The sequence below is a fragment of the Anopheles merus genome, chromosome 3L (genome assembly GCF_017562075.2).
Source record: "Anopheles merus strain MAF chromosome 3L, AmerM5.1, whole genome shotgun sequence".
In the NCBI taxonomy this organism is placed as follows: domain Eukaryota; kingdom Metazoa; phylum Arthropoda; class Insecta; order Diptera; family Culicidae; genus Anopheles; species Anopheles merus.
Window position 1 is genome coordinate 25354855 of NC_054085.1, and position 12350 is coordinate 25367204.

At 44.3% G+C, this 12350-nt stretch overlaps 2 protein-coding genes across 3 annotated transcripts; one reads left to right on the forward strand and one right to left on the reverse strand.

Annotated features, from left to right (window-relative positions):
- Positions 1–379: 379 nt before the first annotated feature.
- LOC121599812 (SET domain-containing protein SmydA-8) lies at positions 380–10576 on the reverse strand. Of its 2 annotated transcripts, none has more exons than XM_041927897.1 (6): positions 10400–10576; positions 2758–2895; positions 2063–2185; positions 1803–1993; positions 996–1738; positions 380–862 (listed from the first exon to the last, which is right to left on the reverse strand). In XM_041927897.1, exons 1-6 carry the CDS (start codon positions 10433–10435, stop codon positions 615–617), a joined length of 1479 nt encoding a protein of 492 aa, XP_041783831.1. In that variant the 5' UTR covers positions 10436–10576; the 3' UTR covers positions 380–614. The 2 variants fall into 2 exon arrangements, with proteins under 2 accessions (XP_041783831.1, XP_041783830.1); XM_041927896.1 differs by lacking the exon at positions 10400–10576 and adding an exon at positions 3087–3318.
- Positions 6256–9103, forward strand: LOC121599814 (methanethiol oxidase). Its single transcript, XM_041927898.1, has 4 exons — positions 6256–6569; positions 6657–6820; positions 6896–8121; positions 8195–9103. The coding sequence occupies exons 1-4, from the start codon at positions 6557–6559 to the stop codon at positions 8241–8243; spliced, it is 1452 nt and encodes a 483-aa protein (XP_041783832.1). The 5' UTR covers positions 6256–6556; the 3' UTR covers positions 8244–9103.
- Positions 10577–12350: the final 1774 nt, after the last annotated feature.

Consider the following 12350-nt stretch of genomic DNA (forward strand, 5'->3'; position numbering starts at 1 on the left):
AAAGTGATACAGCACATACCACACTTAATAGAAGCAACTATATCAAACGATTCCGCCTCACCGTTTGCTTATTCATTGAACACTTGCCATTCAATACACCCTTCTTTTTTTTTCGAAGCACGGTGCTTAGCAAAAGCACGGTGAAGTAGGGCACTTTAGAACCGGTAATGATGCACGAGAGCGCTTGCCGGGCTTTCAATAAATTTCACCAGTATGTTTGCATTTCCCCCGTGAATCGGGCACCTGTACGTACATGTAAAATATTTATCGAGCATTCCCTTACCTCAGCATCGAATGGAAAGCGTCGGTCGATTCATCGCTATGCATTCGAATGTTCATTCATCTGTTCGAAAAGCAACTCGCAAAAGCGAAGCGTATATTAAATAGCAACATCCGCATGATGTATAACGTAGATTAGCCGTCGTTTATTTTCGTGTGCAGTCACTCACACACCTTTTCAACTGTGCATATTGACTATTTTTCTAGGAATCACTTGCGGTGGTTTTACTTACTAAGTATCATCATTCTAAGTGCAATCCATATCCATCCATCCATCCACAAAACTCGCTTTCTTTTCCTGCCCTGAAGCTTAGAACCAAACGCGCTGTCGCACTTTACTCCTTAATTCCCAGCAATGCCTTCAGCGTGTTTGCGTTGATACGCGCCTGAGCACATATTTTGCTCTCCATCAGCATGGACGGTTCGTGCAGCAGCATCCGTATGCACTCGTTTGCATTGTGCAGTGAATCTTCCAGCTGTACCGCTGCTGCTGCCGGATTGTTTGCTTCCGTGGAGCGTCTGCCAAGCTCCGCCAGCGCTGCGTGCAGCTCGAAACGGGTTGCTCCAAAGGCACGAGCTTCCGCTGCGCAGAAAGGGAAACAAATAATCATAAAACGAGTGGTTAAAGTTGTTTAATCAATGGCTGCAATTTCCAAAAGCGCCTAAAGTTAGGCACCGTGCACAACAAAAGAGGCACGTGTCGGTGTTTCACTTACCCGGGCAAATCTTCTCAAACAGCGCGATCAAATCCTGACATATCTTTATCTTGTTCATCAGCTTTTCGTACGGAATCTTCTTGATCGCTTCCGGATTTTTGCCACCGATCACCTGCGACAACGAGATCTTCACGTCCACCATGTACTGATGGTTCGCTGTGAGCCACTTCGAGTAGTGCTTTATGTACCGGTTGCAATGATCCTCCCGATGCTTCTCCATCGCTTCCAGGTCCATCCGGGCGCGTTCCAGTATCTGGCAGACGGTCGCGCCCGACACCTCCTTCGAGCATCGCAAACACTGCCACTCGCCGGTCCACTGGGCGTTATCCACCGGCAGCAGGTAACCCTTGCACTTGGAGTCCTTCTGAAAGCCGGAACAACGCACCGCACTGAAGTACGTCTCGTACTCGGTCGGATCGCTGCACCGTTCACACTCGCACCGGAACATCTTCGTTTGCTGCAGATGCTCCAACCGATTGCCCGTCGTCCACAGCACGTCAGTGTAGCAGATGCTTAGCCGGTCGCCGCGCCGTATGGGGTTCGGGGCCCACATCACCACCTCCCCGCGGTTCGTGAAGCTCTTCGCCAGGTTCGGCCGGCAGGAGTGTTCCAGCATCGAGGCCATGTTGTAGATCGCAACGGACGACGGCTCCGTCATCGGTACCTCGTGCCCATTCACCTGAATGATGCCAACGACGCGCAGTATCTCATCTTCGTCCCATTTGTTTTCACACTTGAAGAAGCTAAGAAGAAACGTACGGTGTTAATGGCTGTTGTTTCGTAGAGCCGAGCACCACCCAGGCCTACCGTGGAATCAACTTTGCTACGCCTTCGCGATCGTTTCGCCACTGTTCCGAGCCGCGCCGCTCTTCTTCGTGGGACTCCAACTTCAACAGGGTTTCCCATCGGGCCGGATCACTTTCGGCTAACAGAAGACAGCGCACCGGCATCAAGCACTGGTAGGTTGGATGGGGCACGTAGAAGTGCTGGATGGAGATCTGCAATTTTGACGAACATTTTGATGTTTTTAGATAACTATAAGCATATATTCTCATATCCTAACTTACCTTGCTACCACGTGCGATCGTAAACTTACACTCTGCCTGATGCGAGGGGCTGTCTTGACAGGATCGTTTACAGACTGGCCATCCACAGCGTTCACAGTCTAGGTATTTTTTCTCCTCCAAACCCTAGAAGAATGAAAGACGAACAGTATACGAAGATGTCAAAAATTTAATTTACTGTTGCATAACTTAAAGAATTGTATTACAAAATTCTAAGCAATATTTTTTTAAATATCTTAGATTTTTTGCGAAAAATATCTTTGGATACTTTGGAAAAAATACCTAGAAAATCTTTGGTTCTCCACATACAAATTCTTCATACATAAACATCCTAATTAAACAAAAACTTTTGAGGCTCTTACTCAATTTATGTATAAACAAATTTAATTAAACAGACATTCTTGAACTTTAGCAGTTAAATAGAAAGAGTTCGAAATAATGAGACAATATCATCGATTAGGTTAAAGGACTTCATATTCTTCCGAACAAAATAATGGGTTATATTTTTAATGAGAACTACATCTAAACTACAAGAAGTTCAAATGACAAGTGAATTATAGAATTCAACGAGCTCTACAGGGAAAACCAGTATTATTCAACAAGGAACAAACATAAACGTTGTAGATGATGTACAAACAAACATTAATAAACACATAACTCAAGAGCGATAAAACACTTTTAAACTGAACCTAACTCACCTGCAAACATCCAACGCATACCGGCCCGGTGATCTGTGCCGGTCCGTGCACAAGCGGCGATTCTTTCAGTACGATCTCGCCTGCTTTGATGTCTCTCGTTGCCACCAGGAACCGTCCATACTGCTCGTTCGAGAAGATCTGACCGTAAATAGAAGATTCAGAATATAACAGTTAGACGAATAAATCCCAACACACTAGTAACTAACGTTACTCGTGGCTGAATGAAAGTGGCATATTGCAGCAACAAGTACATGTGCGTGCTCTCACTACACTATCACCAAACAAAAGCAAATGAATCTCTTCAACTTCAAACCAGCAACAGAACCTACTTTAAACGGTTGACAGGTGGTTTTGTGCACCTTCCAGTCCTGCTGCTGATGTTCCACACAGCAGTAATACACCATGGCACAGCGGGAACATCGCTTGCTCGCCTCCTTCTTGCAAACAGGGCAGATCTTCTCGATGCGATCGGAATCTTCGTCTTCCAGCATTGTACCGTTCACACTTTATGCTTCTACTCACAGAAACCCACGATCACTGCGACTAACTGGCTTTTCTATTACTCCCGACGTGAACTATTACTACCCCAGTTCTGTGTTCAGTGTGTCAGCACCAGGAAATGGTATTTTTATCTTCACCACACTGGCACACGAACCATTGGGTCAGCGAGCGGTACAACAAAAGCCACAAAAAAAAAAGAATCTTTAACAATCGGATCTAACACGCAACGATTTCGACCGGGTTCGACAGTTTAGGTTTTAGTTATTGGGTGAAAAAATCGATATGAGCACTGTGATCTTCCTGTAACAAATCTTCAAAATTAAGATGTTTAAAGTACACGTTTCGTCACAGATCTATCGGAACCAACGTCAACCAAAACACGAGACACGCTTCCCTCCCGGCGGCTTGCAAAGATCAACTAAATCCAAATCTCGCTCGTTGGCATTAGAAACCGTCTTGACGAACCGACGAATTCATCTTACAAAATGAACAAACTGGCCCGGCAGTGCGCAAGCGTAAACCACACTTGGGAAACCGTTGCACTGACGGAAGCATTCGGAAATGTGTCACGGGGTAGGAAGTTTGGCCGCCCGTTTGCTCTAGTCACGCATTAACTAGAGCATTAGTTTATTTAGACAACACGCGTGAAATGAACACACGCTCCATCGGCGGTATGATTTATCTGGAAAAGCCGGCAGAGAGTGAAAGAGCTGAATCGGCAGCGGACGTAAATTAGTGCTGGGGGGTTATTTATTTATTTCCTTTACCGCGATCGTACGCGGTTCCCTGAGGGTAAGTAAACGACGCTGACCTGTGGTGTAAAGTTGCTGTAAAGATCATTCAAAAGGAGAAAATAAACGGACCAGATTAGTACTGCACATTAGCATAGTAGGCAACGCGATTCTGGACTATCGATTGGATGATCCACAAATAGTCCATTTGCAGGATTAATGTAGACTCGCTCAAGTTCGATCAGGTGATCTTCGCCGCAAAGTACTTGAAACACAGAGCAACAGCTGGCCAGAGCATTGTTTTGTCCTGGCATTGTGTTGTGATCCCTAATTAGCTGCGGCTATTTAAAACACACAAAGATCTTGGACGATCTACTGCTAGAAATCACGCTAAAAGGGTCACCGATCTTGTCTGTATACAGTGCAGTAAAATATCATCGTTGGATTGACTTTACCGTTGAGCGGCTAGAAGTGCATGCAGACAAGCATAGGCTTGATCTTTCGCTCAAACGGCCGGCAGATCAATGAACTATCACTGCCCAAACGTGCATGCACAGATGTGCATTAAACGTGATCGTACCGCGGGCCTACCTCAACCAAACGTGCATCCATTACTGCACACCGGTGCAGAACTTCATTTCGTAACGATCCTACCATGTGATGCAGTATGCAGACAAACGAACGAACTTGCCGCTTGTCGACACAATAAAGTCGCAGACTATTTGCGTTTTGTGCCAAACCGTTAGGTTTCGATTTCGGCCAGACACCGCCATTAAAGCGGTGAACCTTTGCCAAGGATGTGCTGCACGTTTGCCTCGCTGTGACGTTCCGCCTTGTGTAGCGCAGAGGTGCACTGCTCGCACGCAAACGCGCTACGCCACGCGCCACATAGTGACGATGGGTTCCCTTTTCGCCTGTGCTATAGTTGCTGTCCCTAACCTCCGGCGCATCTAGCGTACGCTGTTCGAGTTTCGGGTTTAAAAATAGTGCCCTATGCGTAGATTGCGGAGCGCACTAGGGGTAAATATGGCGCCCGGGGAGAGAGAGAGACAATATTAGACGCCGAATGTGCAAAACAGCAGCGGAAAAACTCGATGTTGAAGATGATTTACGATTCACCGTGGTCGCAACAGATCATTGACAGCAATCATGGGAGGTGTGTCGTTGATATTCGTTTAGTTCAAAGGAACAGCAACAAACGATCAAGCAAACGATGAGGGAGAAACACGTGTTTACAGTAATCGTTCTACTGTCCATTTGCTATAGTTTATTTCCCAAAATTATGTTTATCTTGAATAGTGTTTTGCAGCTCATTAAGGTGTGATTTCATACATCATTGAAGGACATTATGGTATTAAAATATCATGGAACTGACCAATACTGAGACACTTCCTGTACGCATATCGCATATCTGTAACTAATGTACCTCTACACCAAATCGATTCTGATGCTTTTCCAAAATCCACACAGCTCCTTGAACTGATACTGTAGTACACATTGAACAATAGCTTCAACGAAATCTACCATCCCTTATCAAAATGCAAATCCAGCCGATTGGTTTCCAAAAGCGCTATCGAACATTAATATTTCGAGGAGATAATGGCTGTTATCAACAGTGGAAGCAAAAATCTCTCATAGTAGACTCCCCAGTCGTACCGTATTTAACGGGACTGTCCTGTTGTCTACACCAAAAGTTCCCGTGCTGTATATATATATATATAAATTACTAATTTGTCTAATGGTTTGTAGTGGAGATTAAGGATTGAGATAAAGAATTAGTTTCAGTGATTCAATCAGTGATAGAATTAGTGATTTAATTTACTTCTGAGAATATGTTTAATGCCTTGCTGGTCTGATCCAGTACTGATCCAGTTGAAAGAAGTTATTTGGATAAGCATAGTCTGTGGACGAAAAAAAGATCGAGTATTAAGGTCAAAACAATGAGCGCAACGATAGCAGATGAGCAAAATTTCAACAAAAATTTTATGTTTTTTTTACAATCACTCTTCACTGCTTGAAGTAAAAAATAAAGAAAAATACTATTTTAATTCTTCTCTTGTACGTAATTCTTCTGTTTTCCATCAACTCATATCTCTTTGAAATGTTCATACAAAAGATTTATCTCAAATTGATTTTGTGGCTTATAATTTTGAACAAACTCACACTCCCATCACTGTGTTCCGCCGTCGCAAGATAAGCGCCGACGCGAGCACGATCACACCAACACACCGGCAAACGCTCGAGCAAACCGGTCTAACGCTAACGCGTTGTTTACAAGTTTATTTGTGGGATGCTCTTCCGTCCCATAGCAGCAGCAGCAGCCGCATCGCACTCTCCCAGTTGGTCTTGTCGGGCATGACATGCAATTTCCCTCACTTAATAGCAACTGTCCCGCGTCCACTTTCTCGCAATCGCAAACCAAACTCGGAGTGTGATAGATCTCCGAAGACGACGGTTGTGTCTCGCGCTGGCCAATCGTTTATCGCTCCACTGTAGGAACAGGCCCCCTTATCAAGTGCATTCGCTGCCTGTCTTATTGTGCGGTGGTCTGGAACAGCAGTAGCAACATGAGTGAATCAAGTAAGTAAGGGTGAGCTAATTTAGCAATCAATTGGGAAGGTTTTTGTTACATGATAAATTAAGCGGGCCTTGTTGCCTTTTGGTCAGAGTGCAAATGTGGTCCGGGTTATGCAACACCGCTGGACGCGGTTCGGAATGGTCCAGTGGAGAAGCTGCTGTACGTTGTATGCGTACAGCCGAACCTGGACGAGGAGCATGGTGACTATCTCGCTACGGTGGACGTTGATCCCGCCAGTCCAACGTACTGTCAGGTGAGTGAGAAACTACCTATATCAATGTCTAGGAGAAACCCCTAAACGCTCTTTCTTCCGCTCCTTCCAAAACAGGTTATCCACCGTACGTACACTAATAGCAAGCACAATGAGCTACACCACAGCGGCTGGAACACCTGCTCCAGCTGTCACTTTGTCCCAGGCGGCAAGGAAGTGCCTACGCGCGATCGGCTCGTACTGCCCTGCCTGAACTCGGACCGCATCTTCGTGATCGATACCGGGACCGATCCTCGCGCACCCAAGCTCGCCAAAGTGATCGAGGGCGACGTGCTGAAGGGTGCGGACTGTACCGCACCGCACACCACGCACTGTCTGCCGAACGGCAACATCATGATCTCGGTCATGGGCGATGCGGACGGCAATGCGAAGGGTGACTTTGTCGAGTTCGACAAAAACTTTGAGCTGGTCGGCACCTGGTCCCGGGGTGATCGGAAAGCACTCTGCGGGTACGATTACTGGTATCAGCCGCACTTTAACGTGATGGTCGCGTCGGAGTGGGGCGCCCCGAAGCTGTTCCGCCGCGGCTACCACCCGACGGACTGTGACGATCGGACGCAGTACGGCTGCCGGCTGAACTTTTACCGCTGGCAGGAGCGCGAACTGTTCCAAACGATCGACCTCGGGGACGATGGGCTAACGCCGCTCGAGATACGCTTCCTGCACAATCCGCGCGAAAACCAGGGCTACGTTGGGTGCGCGTTCTATGCGAACGTGTACCGCTTCTACCAGAAGCCCGGCTCGGACGAGTACACCGCCGAGAAGGTGATCGATGTGCCGGTGAAGAAGGTGCAGGGCGAGAACGGCGAGATCGAAATGATGGGCGGCATGATGACGGACATACTGATCTCGCTGGACGATCGCTACCTGTACTTTAGCAACTGGCGGCACGGTGACGTGCGGCAGTACGACATCAGCGATCGGGCCAATCCACGCCTTACCGGGCAGGTGTTTCTGGGCGGTGCGATCCAGCGCGACGCGCCGAGACGCGTCCTCAACGATCCGGAGCTGAAGGAAGCACCGGCACCGGTGTTCTTGAAGGGGCGCCGCCTGCTCGGTGGACCGCAGATGCTACAGCTATCGCTCGACGGCCGCCGACTGTACGTGTCTTCGAGCCTGTTCTCGCCGTGGGACAAGCAGTTCTATCCGGAGATGGTGGCGGCCGGCGGTACGATCGTGCAGCTGGACATCGACGTCGAGAACGGTGGCATGAGGCTGAACGAGAATTTCCTGGTGGACTTTGGCGGCGAACCGTACGGTCCCGGGTTGCCACACGAGATGCGGTAAGCAGCGGGATTGAGAATTGGTTTTTGAAGTTGAAGTGAAAGTAAACTGTTTCTCTTTCGGTGACTCTAGGTACCCCGGGGGCGATTGTACATCGGACATCTGGCTAGTTAATGAGTGATGCAGTCTGTTTCTTCTGTTTTTTAGTTTACATAGTTTTACAGGCATTCCATAATATTCAAGTGAAAACAAGGTGCAATTATCTGTACAATTGAATAAATTACATTGAACAATTTAATAATATGATGTCTGTTACGTCAAACATTGAACAAAAAGGTTTGATTTGAAATCGTCTTACAAACTTCTTTGCTCTATGATATGTTTCAGGATCGCTATGGGGTCAATATTTGTTCCAAGACCGATATGAAACCATAATCCCCACCTTTACGATCAGTGCCCGTACCGTTATAAAGTCTATATGGCTTTCAGGACCGATATGAGTTCAAGAAGAGTCCTCAGGGTTAGTACCGGAAGAGGTTCAGGATCATTATGGGATCCGACCGTCATGGGATCAGTATCTGTTCCCGTACTGTTATGAGCTCAGGATTAGTTTCAGGACCGGTATGGGTTCTAGACCTTAGTTTCAAAGGCCGATGTGTGTTCAAGGATTAGCATGGGGTCAGGATATATTCCAGAGCCTGTATGGGTTCAGGATCAGTTCCATGACCTTTATGGATTCGTGAGCAATTCCAGGAATTTGTTGAAATCAAATCCATTGCCGATCAAATGGGTGCAATTAAATCAGATTCCTTAGAAATAAGGAGCCCATAGTCTTCTGAAACTCAAATCCATTTAGCAAATTGGTACCAATTGTATAGCAAAAAGATAGATTTTAATAAGCCCTGTTCATGTTAAAAAATATTACAGGAAAACTAGCATTACAGTTTGTGTTTAAAAAACGATAGTTGTTTCAATTCGCAACGATGCTATGCAGCAATGGTTTGAATTTACCTGAAAATAAAAGCATTTCATTTTCAGCTTCTTGGAAAGACTAACCAACCATATCTGGGATGGGATGTTTTAAAATACTATTTAAAGCAAAAAAACCGGAATTCTAGAAAAAGCATAAATTTTAAAACATTAAAAAAGCAGATTGAAAACATTCCCCATTTCCACTATTTTCCGCTGTTGTGAGCCCTCCGTTCAGTTATTTAGCATATGCTGCAAAGGCAGAGCTGCATGGGAGAAAAAAATTCCCATTTTCCACAACAAATTAAGTTTACTCTCTATGGGGCAAAAATAATATTTTCCAACGAATTTTCTCTAGACCCATTTATCTCGCCTCACATACGCAGGAGAGGACGTATAGCAAAACCATCGAACCCGAACGAACGAACCCGAATCGTTTCGAATGAAATTGATTGATAAATATTTTACCTTTTTCCTCCACCCTGCAGAACTTCCGATGTCACCTGGTTCCAACTCGTTGATGATTGAGTTTACATGCACTGGGCTGCTCCCATCTGTTTCTCTCTTCGTTTTTATCAAGAAGTTGTTGTTTTCTTTGGGATGAAAATGCTGTGTGTTTCAAACTACCGAAATCCGGTACTCAGTTTCTTCACATTCCTGTTGTTTAAGGCCCGAGGTTCTACGGGGAAGAATTGCCCGTGTTGGTCAACAACAAAACCAGAACCAGAAGAAGGAGGGGGGGGGGTTCGATTATCGTGATTCAACTGTGTGTCTCGGATTTAGTCAGCTGCTACCCCGTTTCATTATGGGCCCCTTTCGTCCCCATTATGGGTGGCATTCACAGAAGCCGGAGTACCGTTTTGCATATTTTATTTCCAATTCAATTCAATTTACTCCACAATGCACGTCAAATTTTCCCTCGATGCTAGTAGGTGGATAAATGAAAGCAGGAACTAGGACGGCTACGACTGAGATAGAGCTTTCTTGAATGACGGCGGATGACCGGTTGTGAAAGGGCATCAGGTGCATGGGGAGCTTGGTTGCGACAATAATGGGACGTTCCATGTCAGAAAACCGGGAACATAGACCTGGCAAACACCGGACCATGGCTGTGCAATTGAAACCTTGTTTCGACTTGCACAATGCAGTTCCACATTTACGGTTCTCGATTGTGTTGGCTTTAGAGGCACATCCACAACTAGTGCGCATGAAATTCGATTCGACTGGTAAACAAATCCGTAACGAACATGAGCTGCTCATTTAACAATTAGGATTTCTAAGAACACTACACCGATCATTTGAATAGGATAATCTTCTGTTGCTCTGTGAGATGGGCTAACGTTAGCAGTGAATGATGCAACGACTTACCTGCGATAATGTTTCTCCTATTACGAAGCTGTACATTGTTTAGTTGGAAAAGAATTTAAAATCCTAGCACGTCACCAGCTAAAGGCAATTGATATAAGCCAGATGCACTGTTCAATGCTCTACTTGGTAATCGTTTAAACTGATCGAAAATTAAGCTATTGCAGGATTGAATTGATGGCAGAAATCCGTTGTCGGTAGATTCACTGGTTACTTTGTCTACATTTTAAACATTCTACGTTCACATGCCTGTTGATGATTTGCAGTTTATGTTGAAACGGCTTCAAGAGGATCTCTAAAGGTAATCAAAACAATATTAGAGGATAAATTTGAACATATAAAGTAGTGACCGATCAGGGATTGAGAGTAACTGTTAATGCCACCCTTGATAAATAAAGAAACTTATTTTTAAATCATTGCACAGCTTTCACTACCGTACCGCAGCAGAACGCATTGTTTAGTTTAAACATTGTAACACATTGTGAGTTTCAAATTCGATCCCAAACAGAGCAACAACCTTACTTGGGCTAGAGATGGGAATATTTTGCAGTTTCAGGTAGAAATAAAGTTATTTTTCTTAAAATCATGAGGTAACAAAAATACAGTAGAATAACTCATAGTGAAGGCATCTACCATTTGTCCATGTTACTATTGTTTTCAAGTTCACTAAAAATAATGCCCGTTCGTAGAGTAGTTTTTATAAGCTATTTTCTTTTCGGTTTCGTCTAGTTTTAGATTTTGTAGATTGCAATCAGTGGAATTGGAATCAGTTTTAAATCCTATTTCTTCACATGTAGAACGAATTTGCGATTCAAAATTCAGTTTAAAATTGAGTTTGTGTTACCTATTCCAATATCATCCACATCTAATACAATCATAACTAGTTTTTCTCAATATTTTCTATATCCTAAGTTTTAGTCTCTATAATAGTAAATATAATTGTTATACCCAGTTATGTTGTCTAGGCGACTTTTAATTAATTACTCATCTGAATTTCCAGGAATAATTACTGGTTAAAAATAATTAATTACTCGAAAACTTTTCCTAGTTACCTGTAACCGTTCACTGCAATTCAATCCTTCTATCAGCTACTTTTAACTAGTTACAGTAACTAGTAACTGATTGAAAATTAACGAGTTATTTTCCGTTACTTTTGATTACTTACGTTCCCATCTCTAAAACAATTTAAATTAGGAAGCGCGTCACTTGAAAGTGTTTCAGGTGGGGAAAACGAATGGAACAGTTGTATTTTCTTTCCTTCCAGCAGTAGAGATGTAAACCGTACGACACCTGCTTTCCTTATTTCTATCGTCATACAGACTCTGTGTGTATTTTAGGCGGTATAGTATTACATTTAATCGAGATGAGCTTTGCACAACGCAAACGCGGCACACAGAGACAACGGTGGTTGTGATACGTAGCCTCCGGATAAAAACGCTGCCGGCAATTTTGCGGTTAAGCAATGTCAATCAAAACCAAACATAAGTAAATAAAATTTGGTCGCTTCTTTCTCGTATGCTCCACTTGTATGTTTTTCTCTTAACTTTTTCTGTAATTCTTGCTTGCTTTTAGTGTGCTATAGATTTTAAAATAAAGCGATACGCAGACCAATTTAAAACGGTTGCATTTGATCGAACCGATAAAGAACGTGGAACGGGTTTGGCTTTTGTTTCAAGCATTTTTATAATTACGAACGCACAAATGGACACAGTTTCACCGAACGGCAGACACGTTAAAGGCGGGGACAAACATGATTGTCGATTGCCTAATCCTCACCCTGTTTATATCGCATTTTCCGTGCTGTAACCGTTCACTTTCAACGTGAGACTGGCTTGTGGCTAGTTTCGTCGGTCGGAACATTCTGCTTCAACTAAAATTGATATCGCGCTACTTTTTTTTGTTAGGTGAATTTTGTTCTTCCTTCGATAATCTCCTTTTTGCTTCTTTTTTTTGG

What these genes read in the sequence shown, in the direction of transcription:
- LOC121599814 (XM_041927898.1), top strand. An exon ending in CCAGTCCAACGTACTGTCAG is followed by an intron (nt 6,821 to 6,895) that starts GTGAGTGAGAAA and finishes CTTCCAAAACAG; the next exon opens with GTTATCCACCGTACGTACAC. An exon ending in GGGTTGCCACACGAGATGCG is followed by an intron (nt 8,122 to 8,194) that starts GTAAGCAGCGGG and finishes CGGTGACTCTAG; the next exon opens with GTACCCCGGGGGCGATTGTA.
- LOC121599812 (XM_041927896.1), bottom strand. Translation starts at nt 3,248, where the DNA reads ATGCTGGAAGACGAAGATTCCGATCGCATCGAGAAGATCTGCCCTGTT. An exon ending in CGATCGCACGTGGTAGCAAG is followed by an intron (nt 1,994 to 2,062) that starts GTAAGTTAGGAT and finishes TCAAAATTGCAG; the next exon opens with ATCTCCATCCAGCACTTCTA. An exon ending in GTTTGAGAAGATTTGCCCGG is followed by an intron (nt 863 to 995) that starts GTAAGTGAAACA and finishes CTTTCTGCGCAG; the next exon opens with CGGAAGCTCGTGCCTTTGGA.